Source organism: Pleurodeles waltl, chromosome 4_1 (genome assembly GCF_031143425.1).
Source record: "Pleurodeles waltl isolate 20211129_DDA chromosome 4_1, aPleWal1.hap1.20221129, whole genome shotgun sequence".
Classification (NCBI taxonomy): Eukaryota; Metazoa; Chordata; class Amphibia; order Caudata; family Salamandridae; genus Pleurodeles; species Pleurodeles waltl.
Window position 1 is genome coordinate 572,522,639 of NC_090442.1, and position 13,724 is coordinate 572,536,362.

Below are 13,724 nucleotides of genomic sequence, written 5' to 3' on the forward strand. Positions count from 1 at the left end.
AGCCACAAGCAAAAATACCATTGAGTATGGCTATATCAGAACTCTCCTATAGCATCCACTGGTCACATTTACGTAACCTCCTAGAGCCTTAACGTGAAAACGCATTCTGAGAAACACTAGTCAGAGTAATTCCAGGAGTATGTGACTGGGTTTTTCTCCAGAAAGTCCCATTGGAACTCCAATAAGCTTTTTATTTTGAACTTCTAATGGACATTGCATGTCTGCATTAATGTCAGAATGTTAATCGAGCTGCATAAGCTGACACATTAACCAGGGCAGCTACACACAAGCTAATATGGCTGTAAGAGAGTTTTCAAACTTGAGGCTAGAAATCAATGTTCTAGAGTAAGACTGGAGTGCCTGCTTAACAAACTTTTAGTGGTTTCCCACAGTTTTCTGGCATTTTTATTTAGGTCACTGATTGCTGTGAATGCTCTTTCTGGATTATCTTTAAGATCTTGTTTAAGGGATGGGCGTAGGACTGGGGGGGGCTCCTCCATGGGGGCGGAGTAGCATCGCTCCCCCACCAGTAGCAGCGAGTTTATCGTTTCCTTGTAAAGGGGAGGGCCACAGGGGTGACATGCACTCCCCCTCAGAGCGCATGTGTGTTTGGCCGGCCGTCTCGGGCCAGCCAAAGACACATGCGCTGTAGGCTCTCTCCAGCCCAGCAACACTGTTGCCTGGGAGCGCCCTGGGTGGGTGCTCCCAGCCAGTCCTGACGCTGCTTTAAGCAGTGTCAGGATTGGCTGCAGGGCAGGCTGGGAGCTTGTGCCGGCAGTCGACGAGGGAAAAATGTTTAATTTTAATTTAATTACCCCCCTCCACCGTGCGCCATCCCGCCCCGTTACCTTGCCGTGAGCTGCTCATGGATAGGACCAGCCACTGACACATTCATTGTAGCACTCAAACTATTTTACTAAATGTGTCTTGCTCCTGGGGGCCTGCCTGTGTCGGTATTGCAAATCCGTGCCTAAATGCGTTCATTACACAGTCATCTTGTAAGCATTCTTCTTATTAAGGTTAAGGTACTACAGGGGCAGTACAATAAAGAGCCAAGGTGGCCTCCTCCCTGTCTGAGGAGAGAGGCCAAGGGAATCCCAGAAACTGGGACTTCATGGTGGCTTACTTAACCTGTGCACTCTGTAAGGTTCCTAACAGCGCCCGACAGCCACCGTGTGCTTTCACTTCTTCAGCCTTTCTGAGACAGCAGATTGATATATAGGCACAAATACAAACACTGTTCTCTCCCTCGCTCTGTCTATCCCTTTCCCGCCCCCATTCCACATCTTCCGGACTTGCCATGTAGTCAGCGTGTCCCTGTACAGATGAGTGGAGCAGCAGCAGCTAGTTGCATTCACACAACATTCATAAAACGCAAGTTCAGCACAATATTCAACTTTTTTGAGAAATACACTGCCCGGAATATCTCCCTTTGGGTGCCCTACATCCACCTTGCCTCAAACATACGTTTACTGTATGAAAACGTGTACAAAATCTGCACATGCCAGTACCTCCTCATGTAATTGGTGTAATTTGTTTTATTAGAAAGGACCTCGTTCAGTATCATAGGTTTTGAAGAAACAGATTTTGATGTAGTGCGTTTCATGCATAAATGTTTCGAAAGTTACTGCTATTCAGATAGTCTGGGGAAAACCTAATGCTAATCTTTTTTTCCCCTTTAGGTTGGTACAGAGGATTTGCCTTAAAAAACCCCAATAACAAGGTAAACATTAAGTACTTATAATGTTAAATGTGAAATAAAAACAAAATTAAATCGTAAAACGGTATAGGTTGATTTTGCGTTAAAGATATACATAGCATCGGTACCACCTTGCAAACAGTTTGCTGCACCAGTTTTACATCTATGTTGGGGAGAAGACAACGCTCTTTGTAGTAACACATCAAACTGTCTGTAATTTAGAATTGCAGCCAGTTCTTAATTTGTGCTGGTGGTTTCAGGCGGTGGCACTGGCGCTTGTTTTTCATCATCAGAATGTAAGCAAGAGTGCAAAAGGAAGAAAAGGGACATGAAAGATGGGGAAGTGACCAAGAGAGAAAGCAAGAGTGAAAAAGAACCTGCAAGAGTGACATAAAGAGGCAGGAAATGAAGGAAGAAAAAGGCTGAGAAGGAAACGAGACTCAGCGGCCTCCTAAGGAACGCTTGGGGCCCTGCACCTACATTTTCTAAATTAAGCACTGATTGATGCAAACTTCTGAAGCACAGTTCTTTACCTAGAGGATGGTAGTATTGTACCTCCTATTAACTTGTACCGCCATAGTTAATGTTATCTCCAGGGTCCTTCGTTTGCCACATATTGGCTATTTTATGTTGTTTTTTCTTCTTTCTGCTTGTTTGAATCATGCTGCAATAAAAATCTCCATAGTAATCTACATTCTTGATCTAGCTAGATACTTCATTGACCCCGTGTTGATAATGTGCCAATTGTTGCTGATAATCATCTTGACATAGTTCAAGGCTATGTTGTATATATTGTCACACAAGTTAAAGTGTCAGTTTATTTGGTTTTAGGTGATGGATCAAGGAGCCACTCCTGTTTTGATTCCTGGTTCGCATCCAGATCTTGGAGATTATTAAATCCGGATATTCTCTATTCTCTAGTTTGCGAGCACCTCTGCCTGTAGTTTTAAATTCTTGAAATCACTACAGTTTCTCTAGATCCGTAGAAATTGACCTTATGGGAGATTCTCACATAGTGTTCAAAAGTGGAAACTGCTGCATTTCAGTATGCTATTCTTACCGTGCCTGTTTTTTGTAAGTGTAGATCTTGAGGCCTCCTTGATCAGGAATGATGTTAATATCCAGGAAGGGTAAAGTAGTTCTGCTCATTGAATTTTGAAAAGCTGAGATTTGCAAATAAAAGAGACCATAATATAAGGGAACAATTAGTACACATTTGCCACAGCGCCTCATAAGAAATCAACAGCAGCACCACACTTTGGGATCTATGGAGTAGTGGAACATTTTCCTGGCACATATGCTAACTGACCACAGGAACAAAATTGATTGACTTAGGGTTGTAAAAGCGCTGCGTATTGTGAAAACATACCAACTGCGATACGTCACAGTAATCTATATGATTATGTGCCCTTGCAATATGAGATACATAGGTTAGACTGGCATAAAAATCTCTGTTCACATACGAGAACACAGAAGTAACATCTAATAAGAAAATCATGACGAGAATGAATAACCAATACCTAGAATCAAACTGTACTGTGGAAGACCTCAAATGGGTCATCCTCAAGATTGTAGAGAATCCCAATAAAAAGACAGTATCCTCTTGGAAAAGAAACAATGGTGTATTTATCATCTGCAGACACATAAGACTGGACTGAACAATAATATTCAGTGGTTTGCCATGGGAAAATGAGCCACATGTCTACAACTCTATATACAGTGCAGGGCAGTACTATTCCACACTCTGAATTGACCACAAACCTCCTCTGGGTATACCCAGATGTTTATTTTGCTTTACTCTGTGACACGTCACACAATGCCCTTTATTACATATAAAAGCACAATAGTAGATACGGGCAACCTTGGCATTCATTCCTGAAGTGTGATCATTTGTTGTATTTATACTGTTATTATTCTGTCCGCTTTTTTTCCATTCATTACATATGTGGATACAACTGCTATGAGTTTTCAATTCACTATCAGTGCAGCATATGGTTCACCCACTGATGTATGCAGATATATCTGCTTGGTCTCTGCCCACAAGGCGTGTGATGTAATGGACGCCCATGAGAAGGCGGAGCTATAACATGCCAAGCCAGCTTGCCATTTTTCAGCTTCACTGAGCTATTTCTCTCAAGATGCAGGGTGTAGTGGTCATAGTAGATATAGAGGATGGGCCAGCGTCCTTGAAATTAGTGGTGTGTGCTAGCAGGGGGTTTGGACACTAACGTTTGGACACCAACCTTTTTCAGAACAATTTACCTTTCACTGACTTGTTAATGGCTTCCCCTTATCTCTGTACCCGCAGTGCGTGACTACAGGGTCCGTCCACCTCTAGGTTACCCAATGGGGCCATAGTAAGCCCTGTTAGAAAGTATTTGAACTCACTGAATTCATCACCCTTCAAAAAACCCAATTTACTACGTCCCCCTATTTTGGCATGAAGAATGTTCACTGATATTAGTTGCCTGTATCAATACTGCTTAGTGTAACCCGTGGGGCTAACGCGAGATAGAAACATATCTCTATGCATGTCATGTTTGTCTGCCATTGTGTGTGTGTGTGTATGTATGTATGTATATATATATGTATTACAGGGACATCAAGATGGCGTGGCGGTCCCATTCTGCGAGTGCTCTGGACCGCTTAGTCATCCGCCGCCAACCACACTGTTTGTAGACCTTCCGGACCCATTCTACCGGCCTCGTTTCATCGAAAGAAGACAATGGGCCACAGGGGAAGCACCGCGTGCCCCCTTCGCGCCATGAGGCCCGACTTTACAGGAGAAATGGAAGCAGAAAGACAAAATAGCAGAGATGGGCGCCTGCTGAATCCTCCTGGACTTCTGTGGTATGCTGCCCCTGCCTCCCAGCGCTCTGTGGCCGCACACCAGAGCCATCTAGCCTGGGGTCCACCTCTGCACTCACCTGGCCCCTTGTAGCAAAATCCCGTTGCTCCGGTGGGCCGGGAGGCCTGTGACAGCATTGGCGGAGGGGCTGCAGCGTCCTGCCGGACTCACGTCTGTCCTAGGGCTCTGAGGGGTGGGCCGCTGGGCTGAAGGCGTCCCAGAACTACACTGATCCCGCGGTGGCTGCGCCCTCCCTGGAGGACTGACGGTGGGCGTGGTGCATCTGCCGGCTGCTGTAACTGGGTCTGAGGCCACGTGGAAGGAGCCGCAGCCTGCTGACCAGTAACGAGTCCCATTTCCTCCCCTGCCTGGGCCAGATGCCAGGGCGGTCGAGGGGAACAGGGCTGTGGTGGACTCGATCTGGCCAGCCATACTCGCACCTGTCCCAGGGTGCCGAGGCAGCCTTAGGTGATGCCGATCCTGTAGTGAGCGTGCCCTCCTGGAGGTCTTACTAGGGGCACGGCGTGTGCCACCAGCCATCCACTACTGTCTCCGCTTCTAGCACTACGTGGGCTAACCCGCGGCCCCGCCAGCATTTGACTCGGGCCACCCATTATTCTTCCTGGCCGGGGTCCGGCAGGGATGAGCCCGCCTGTCTGTGACTGCCATCCGGTGACATCCTGACTGTAGGCCTTGCAGCTGGTACCTTGAGACTGGGACCAGCTTGAAGGGCCTGTCCCCTTTTCCGTTTTCGACGAAGTCGCTTCCCGACCCTCACCTATTGACTGTACTGTATGCATTCCATCAAGAGGACCCCAGCCATACATATGGAGGCCGTGGGCCCACTGTGCGCCAGCCTGTGGGCAGCCTGATTTGGTGAGGGCCTGTTGTGTCCCGGGAACCCTACTAGTGATCCAAGTGGGCTTGTCCTCTGCTCCACATAGACTACTTGGACCCCATATGTATTGCTCTTACTGTCTGTGCCACAGTTTGGACTGCTGTGCTTTGTGGCCTCCCTGGGAGTTGACGTGGATGGGGCTGGAGCCAGACATGTAGGACTGGGGTGTCGCACCTCCCCCTCTCCCAAGAGCAATCACTGCATCGACACCGCGACTGGCCCCTGGGGGGCCATACATGCACATCCCTAACCACTTAAACTGTGGGTGTAGCTGCAGTGACATTTTTGCCACCATTCATCCATAAGTTTTAAGGCATGGGGAAAGACAAGGAGGCGAAATCAACCTCTTCCCAAACCCGCATTGACAAATTCATGAGTTTGGCTGGGACTCACGGGGGAGACATCATGGAGAACTCTACTTCCATCGTAGATGACACTGACAAGATCTTACAGGCCATTCAGTCCTCACAGGTGGCTGTCGAGAATAAGATCTGAGAGGTGGCAGGATCTCAAGAACACCTCGGCGTACCTCATTGAGGCAGAAGCATGTATGTAGGATGAAGTTCAGGGCTTAAAAGCCAAGGTGTCCTGCTTACTAACTCATACTCATGAGTTACAACAGCGTGCAGAGGATGCAGAGAACCAATTATGATGCAATAATCTATGCTTCATTGGACTTCTGGAAGGGGCCGAAGGTCCCCGGCCTGTCGAATTTTTGGAGATGCGGTTTAAGTCGTGGATGCCCTCTGGTGGGCTGTCCCCATGGTTTACAGTGTGCGAGCCTATACAGCTCTTTTCACCAAAACTCCGCCTAGTGCACCACCCAGGGCGTTTATTGCTTGTTTTCTTAACTCACGAGATCACGACAGTATCTTGCAAGAGGCATGCTGAGATCCACTTCCAGAACTAGAAGATTTTGATCTTTCCAGGTTACATTGGTGGAGTTCAAGACAAGCAACACTCTCTGAACAAGTGAAACAGAAACTGAATGCCTTGCATCTACGGTACGTGCTCCTTTTTTCAGCCCGACTCAAGGTTCTGTATGCCAGCAAGGCCCACTTCTTCGACATACCTGAATCCGTGTGGGAGTGGGCGTCGGAGGAGCAATAGCTTCAGAGACGCGCTGATGTGACCCACTCCTGCCATCGGGCCTCAGCCCATGCACCTGGGGCGTCAGCGGGGGCGACTGATCGCCCTGGCGCTCCTGTGCTGGCTCCTGACACAGGCAACAAGGGACTTGGCCTGCCTTGCGATTGCTTTGGGTCTCATACCCTGCTGCCCTCGCAGCGGGAAGACCCCTCTCACAAACCGGCACCCTGGGATCAGATGCCCCCACCACGGTTAGAGAGACTGAGTCAACCACCGCCAGTTTAAAGTGAGGTCTGGGCAGGTTCATCACCAAGGCACGTATGAGATCTGGTCTCCTGGAGGGGTCCACCATTCCATACCGTATTGTTCTTTCCCTTTCCTTTGGGTCATCGTTGGGAGTTTCTTAAAGGGTGACAGATGCTTCTTCAAGTGGGAGGGGAAGTATGGGGAGAGGGTAATTTGGGGTGTTAATCAATACACTGTTGTGTTGTTGCATTGATGTTTGCTTTGTACTTTGATATCACACAGGGGTGGAAGGTCTCAAATTGTTCAGATCCCAACACAAACTCAAGCCCCATTTCATATAGCAGTCCCATCCAATGGGCGCCCAGCACTCTCCGCCATGCAGTCCATTCTAAGTAGATTTTTTTTCTTTGGCACCTCATGAAACCTTCCACTATAGTCTTGCGGAATGTCAATGGGCTTCTAGATGAAATCAAAAGGGCAGCAGTACTTTGTCACGTGCGGCGGCTTCGCTCTTCTATCCTGTTTCTCCAAGAGACCCACTTAATAGGGACCTCATGCCTGTTCCTTGCTCGATATAGCTTTGACCGCATGTACCACGCAGGATTTTCGCGTGGTGCCAGAGGGGTCGTGATACTCCTACATAGTGACTACTCCTTGGTGATGCAGCGGACGTGGTTGGATCTTCAGGGGAGATTTCTTGCCCTAACAGGCCAGGTGGATGGTCACTATTAATTTACTCATTGTATATGGCCCCCCACGGTGCTTGACCCGTTCTTCTCCACACTCACTGACTTACTAGCCCAGATGCCCGTAGGTTTTACCATTGTTGGTGGGGACATGAATGCGGTCCTAGATCGTTACTGACCCCCCATCAGAGGCCCGTTACAGGCATTCTGCATCCCCCAGCAAGTCGGTAGCGAGTTTTGGCCTTTGCGACGTGTGGCAGTCCTCGTTCCCTCGCTTCCGACAATACACTCACACCTCTGCAGCACACAACATACAATGCCCGCATAGACATGGTCCTTATGCCTGCTCTTGACTTTTCCTTAGTCTCCCAGGCGCAGATACTTGCCTGTGGCGTCTCGGATCACGCCCCAACTCTCCTCACCATTGGCCACTCTGACTGCAATCGAAGGCCCATGTGGTGTCTCAATGCATGGTTCTTACAGGATGAGACTTACCCTACTGTCCTCCGCAAGGAGATTAAATACTATCTTCGAGACTGGGCGCACTCCAGTCTAACCTTATGCTCTGGGCTGTGGGTATGGCTATAATCCGCGGCCATGCTAAGGCCCTTTTGCGGCACCAGGAGAAGGAGAAACAAGCATGTATAGCACACCTTGAAGCTCAAGCACTCCAGTTGAAACGCAAACTAGATGAGGGCGGGGGGGGGTCTCCGACTGTACTTTATAGATGGTGAAGGAGGAAATTGGGACTCACTCCCTGGAGGAGGCAAAACAATTTTGGCGGTCCTCGCAGGTGCACATTTATGGTTGGGGTGACAAGAATAGTAAACTGCTTTACTGGCTGGCTAGCAGACCACTGTCGGAGAAGGTGATCCCTGAGCTGGAGGATGTGACTCGGACACTCCATACGACCCCCCCAGGACATAGCATCTACCTTCGCCCAATATTATGCCAATCTATTCACTACGGTGCCTAGACCAGGGATCGAGTGTGAGGCGCCACTCCTGAACAAGAGAGATATGCCTTGTCTCCTGGCCTCTGTTGGTAAAAGTCTAGGCGAACCCATAACCATAGAGGAGAATTGGTGAGGCTATTGCAGACCTTAAGTCGGGCAAGGCTCCTGGCCCAGACGGCTATCCTGCTGAATACTATTCTAAATTCAGAAATATACTGATACCCCAACTCCATGGTCTTTATAAAGAGGCCTTGGAAAGAGGCACCCTTCCTCGCGATCTAGACTAGGCCACAATAGTGGTACTTTCAAAGTCTCATCCTCCCTCCATGGCCTGTGTAGATTACCAGCCAATATCGCTAATCAACAGCGAAATTAAAATATATTCCACTATATTGGCCACTGGTCTGACGATGGTCTTGCACCACCTGATCCACCCCGATGAATGCGGTTTCATACCAATCCACAGCCCTAGGCACTGTCTGCAAAGGTTACATGTCTTCCCTGGTGCACCGACACATGCTGGCCTCGCCACTGGACCTCTTAATAATCTACTTTGAAAAAGCATTCAATAGAGTGTACTGGGGGTACTTAGACCTCGTTCTCCAAAAAGTGGGCCTGGGGTGCTCTTTCCGCCGCATGATACAGCTTCCATACCAAACTCCGACAGCTCGTTTCCTGATGAATGAGGTGCTCTCTGAGGCCTTCCCCATCAGGACAGGTACAAGAGAGCGCTGTTCACTGACCCTGCTCCTCTTCGTCCTAGCCATAAAACCACTAGCGAGTTTGATTTACCTGGATGCTTTCCTTATGGGTTGGCAATGAGCGGAGGGGAAGGGGATCGCATTGCACTCTACGCTGATGATGTGCTACTCTATTTATCGCATCCGCCAGTGAGTGAACCCAGATGTCTCCAGCTGCTATACGTATTTGGGGAGGCCTCTGGGTGAATCATAAAAATCTTTTCTAGTCCCCCCCTCGGACTCTTGTGATCTTGTCGATTGGCAATCGAATATCACCACCCGGCGTCTTAGTTTTACCTATGTTCGCGTTAGAGTAGCACCTGACTCAGCCTTGACCTGGGCCCTTAATCTTACCCCTCTTACTTGGAAGGTGAAAGCGGATGTGGCAGGCATTGCTGCTGAATGTCATGGTTCACATAGCACTCTATAAGATGCTAATTTTGCCCTGCTTCCTTTACATACTTAAAAATCTCCCCATTCAGCTCTCACGTCTCTGCTTTCAGGAAATGGCTGCAGTCGCCTGCTCCTTCATTTGGCGTAAGGGCAGGCGACCTCTCCCCTGGAGTACACGCCAGCGAGATGCATATGACAGTGGTCTAGGTACATCCAACTTATATTTCTACTATTTACCTGTTCAGGTCTCACCATTGATGAGTGGCTTACAGGAGCTGGGATGATCTAGCCTACCGTCTGGAGCTCTCAACGATGGGGTTATTATGCATTATTCACATGCTAAATGGGCAGTCCCATTCCTAGAACATCCCCAGAGGTAACAAGTCTGGTCCTCCATGGGTGGCGCTCAGCTCAAAGACAGACAGGGTGGTGGGGCCGGATTGCTCAACACACTCCCCTCTGGCGAGGGACATGGCTGTGGAAAGTTGCGACCCTAAAAGGATTCTCGAGATGGGATGCTATAGGCCTTACAGTGGTGGGAGATATCTGCGAAGGTGCTCATATGATGTCCTTTCAAAAACTCCAGGAGACATATGCGCTGGCCAAAACGCAGATCCACAAGTTCCTACAACTGAGACATGCATTAAAGGTACACATAACCAAAGATACCCTTATACCTGAATTTAGCTCTATGGAGGCCAAGATGATGGGGACATTGAGTGAAGGGGAGGTTTCATAGATATATTGCTCCCTCATAGTGAATGCTTCTGCTTCCCTCCAACCCTTGCGGTCTCGCTGTGAGGCCAGGATCGGTCCAATAGAAGACGAGGACTGACGGGATGCGCTGATGGTGCCACGTACTATCACAGTCTCCGCTAGACTACGTTTGGTGCAAATGTATTATTTGCTCTGCGCCTTTCTATCCCTCGCCAGACTTGGCCGGGCCGGGCTAAGATCTAACTCTCAGTGCAATAGATGTCCCCACTCACCCGCTGACTTTTTCCACGTAGCGTGGTCCTGCTCCAATATTATGAGATACTGGATGCAAATTATGAATGAACTCTCCATGGTGCTGGGTCTTGTCCTGGAGCACTCTCCACTGATGGTCCTGCTGGGTTTGTTGGAGGGAGTCAGGTGCTCTCGGGCGCTCTGAACATTCCTGGGTACTGGGCTACTTCTAGCAAAAAGAGACGTTGCCATGTATTGGGCGACAAGTACCCCTTCATTACCCCGATGGAGGAGAGGGATGAACTTATGTGCCCAATTAGAACGACATGGTGAGGGGCTGCCTGAAAAAATACAATAAGGTGTGGGCCAGATGGTTGGGAACCGCATGATCAAGAATGTTTTGTATATCTAATATATGTGGGCTTTTGAAATTGTATTATATTGTGACACCATTGCAGGAGAAGGCCAGCCTTCTCCTGCAATGTGACATGTTGTTATGCACATAAATCAATAAAGTTGGCTACAAAATATATTATTATATATATATGTTACCTACTGGCAGTCACCAGTAGGTAATTTTAGTTAGGACCTAGTTTCCATAGGAAAAGCGGTTTTGTTTTGCTAATCACTTTAGCGTTGTTGGATGAATCTTCACAAAATTTTCAAAACTGATATGACAGTTAGTTCAGTTGCTGTATTGGAAGTTTTGGGGTGATCTGTCAAGTGGAGGGATCAAGAAAAGTGGGGGTCGAGAAAAAGGTTAAAGGGACATTCTAGTTAGGTTCAGATTTTACACACACAAAACCATTGAAATTCATCTTTTATAGTTAGCTATTTCAAGTAACTTTAACTCGTGCCCTCACCAATCACTGCTAATTGCCCCAGATATTACATCTTCTGTGACATCGTAGATAACATCACTGTAACATTTGCAGTAAAATTATTGATGAGAAAACTGTGTATGACAAGGGCGCAAGTACATAAATATTCCTAGAGCATGCTATGATAATACTCACTTTTGGTTCCAGAATTTCTTTTTTCAGAGAACCTGGACTGTAAACTTTAACTATGTCCCAGTGTAAGTGCTTTCTTTATCCTACAGGAACCGGGCCACTGTACCCAGGAATTGTGTTAGTGACTTGCATGATTAATTAGATTTAGCACACTTCTTTCATGTAAACTTTATAAGGAGCGATCATTGGTATATCCAATACAGGATAGTGTTCGTATATCTAAACGTACATCTGACGTAAGCGACAAGGCCCAGTTCAGGCCCAGGTGGCTGAAATATGTAGACCATAGGCATCTAGATGATGTTAGGGATCATTGCCACCCTTAGTTACATCTCTTCAATTTTTGTAACTTCACCCTGATTCCAACATACATAATTAAATCAATTTGGGATATCTGGAGGAATTTTAACACACACTTCACAGATCTCACTAACAATTTCATTTAGAATGGCTCCCACTGCAGTGAGTTTGAGCCATGTTAGGTGCCTGAGTGCTCACCTGATGATGAAGCATGCCACTGGGGAATACTGGTGGATGAGGGTATCTTAAAAAAAAAAACTTTTCAAAAGGTATGCCACTGTGTGGACCATGTATGGCTCCTTCCTGTATCAATTTATAAACTAGAAATATTGTGGCTTAGCTTGCAAATTATGCAGCAGTTTGTGTAGTGTAACAGGTCCAAAATTATGCAGAGAAAGCCACAGCCTTGGAATTGCATAATTCTACTGACCCTGAATTAGAGGGAGTATATTTTGAGAATGCCCCTCAGACAGTCCTGTTTAAAGTGATACTCTTCAGATTTTGACTCAATTGCCTGCACTCACTTGGAACTAGTGATGCATAAATGAGTATCTCTGTGAACATTTGCTTTTCTAGTTTCTCCTGTGTGTGCATAAACCCTGAGGTTAACTTCATCAGAGGCTGCCTCTAGGCTGTGTGTGCTGGAAATCATTGCATTACTGTGTACTTTCTTCTCCACTTGACAGCACATCTTTCTAACTTGTCACTGCATCTATCACGTCTCAATATCACTGGTTTCAAAACATCAACTACATCCAAAGGGTAATCACAGAACTGGGTAAAACCTGACTGATTATTGAACATGCTTGAGGAGGTCTGCCTTTTGTTTGTTTTCTTTTTTTTGTTGTACTTGTAATAGTGTACCGGTAACAAAATGATATATTATATTGAAGACGACTTATTATTTCTTTTTTCACCAAAGTTGCTTTGTATTTAAGTGCTACTTAAAAAAAGATTTTGTTACTGGTATTTGGTCCTTGAAAAATGCTATTGTGGTCAGCGCAGAGTGTCTGTGGTCAGTGCCTCGTGCAGAGTATTTGCACTTTGGAGAAAATTGGATTCTTAAATAAAAAAAATAATAACCTTTGGCTGCTACAGCCACCCCCCTCCCTTTACTGTAAAAAAAAAGTGCCTTGGGAGATGGGGTCCACAGGGCTTAACAAGGCAATATTAGGCTGCAGCCAGACCTTGCGGCCAACCCCCCTAACCACCCAACCCCATGCTGTGCACAGCCCTTTGTCTGTGCGTGGCGGGAGTTGGCCACGGCCTCTATAAGTGTGAGAATAGGCGTGCAAGGGTTTTTCGGGGGTGAGAGTGGCTGTGAGAGTGTCTGTCTGGGTGTGAGAGTGCATAACCAGTGTTTTAGAGGGTGCCTCAGTGCGTGCACAGGTCTGTGAGTGGGTGCATGAGGGTGTCAGTGGGTTTGTGAGTGGGTGTGTGAGAGTCTGAGCGGGTCTGTGAGTGGGTGCGTAACTATCTGAGTGGGTCTGTGATTGGGTGCTTGAGGGTCTGACTGGGGCTGTGAGTGGTTGCACACGGGTCTGAGTGGATCTGTGAGTGGGTGCTTAAGTGTCTGAGTGGGTGTGTGAATGGGAGAAAGATTGAAATAGAGAGAGAGTGTGCGAGGAAGAGAGAGAGCATTTTTTAGGCTTTGTTATATGATATACTTAGAATGAGATATTTCAGGACAAATTGTTAAGAAAAATGTATGTCATTTAAAAAGAGTAAGATCACCTTTCAGTATGAGGCTTAAACATTTGTAGTTAAAAAAAACAAAAGGAGGGAAATGAGTCCATCCGTACTCAAACCCTTAACGCTCATTGTGAAGGTATGTGACCTTCACACTGAGCTATTTTTGTTTCCAATTTTTTATTTTTTTTATTTTAGCCCTTTAAGGGCTATCTGGGAC

General features: G+C 47.0%; 1 protein-coding gene across 2 annotated transcripts in view; it reads left to right on the plus strand.

Annotated features, from left to right (window-relative positions):
- The window catches only part of DOCK4 (dedicator of cytokinesis 4), a 1,300,588-nt gene that overhangs the window by 292,667 nt on the left and 994,197 nt on the right, over positions 1-13,724 (plus strand). For both annotated transcript variants that reach the window (XM_069228963.1, XM_069228964.1), the window contains exon 3: positions 1,683-1,723. In XM_069228963.1, the coding sequence (XP_069085064.1) occupies positions 1,683-1,723 (41 nt within the window). The remainder of the gene's footprint in view (positions 1-1,682; positions 1,724-13,724) is intronic.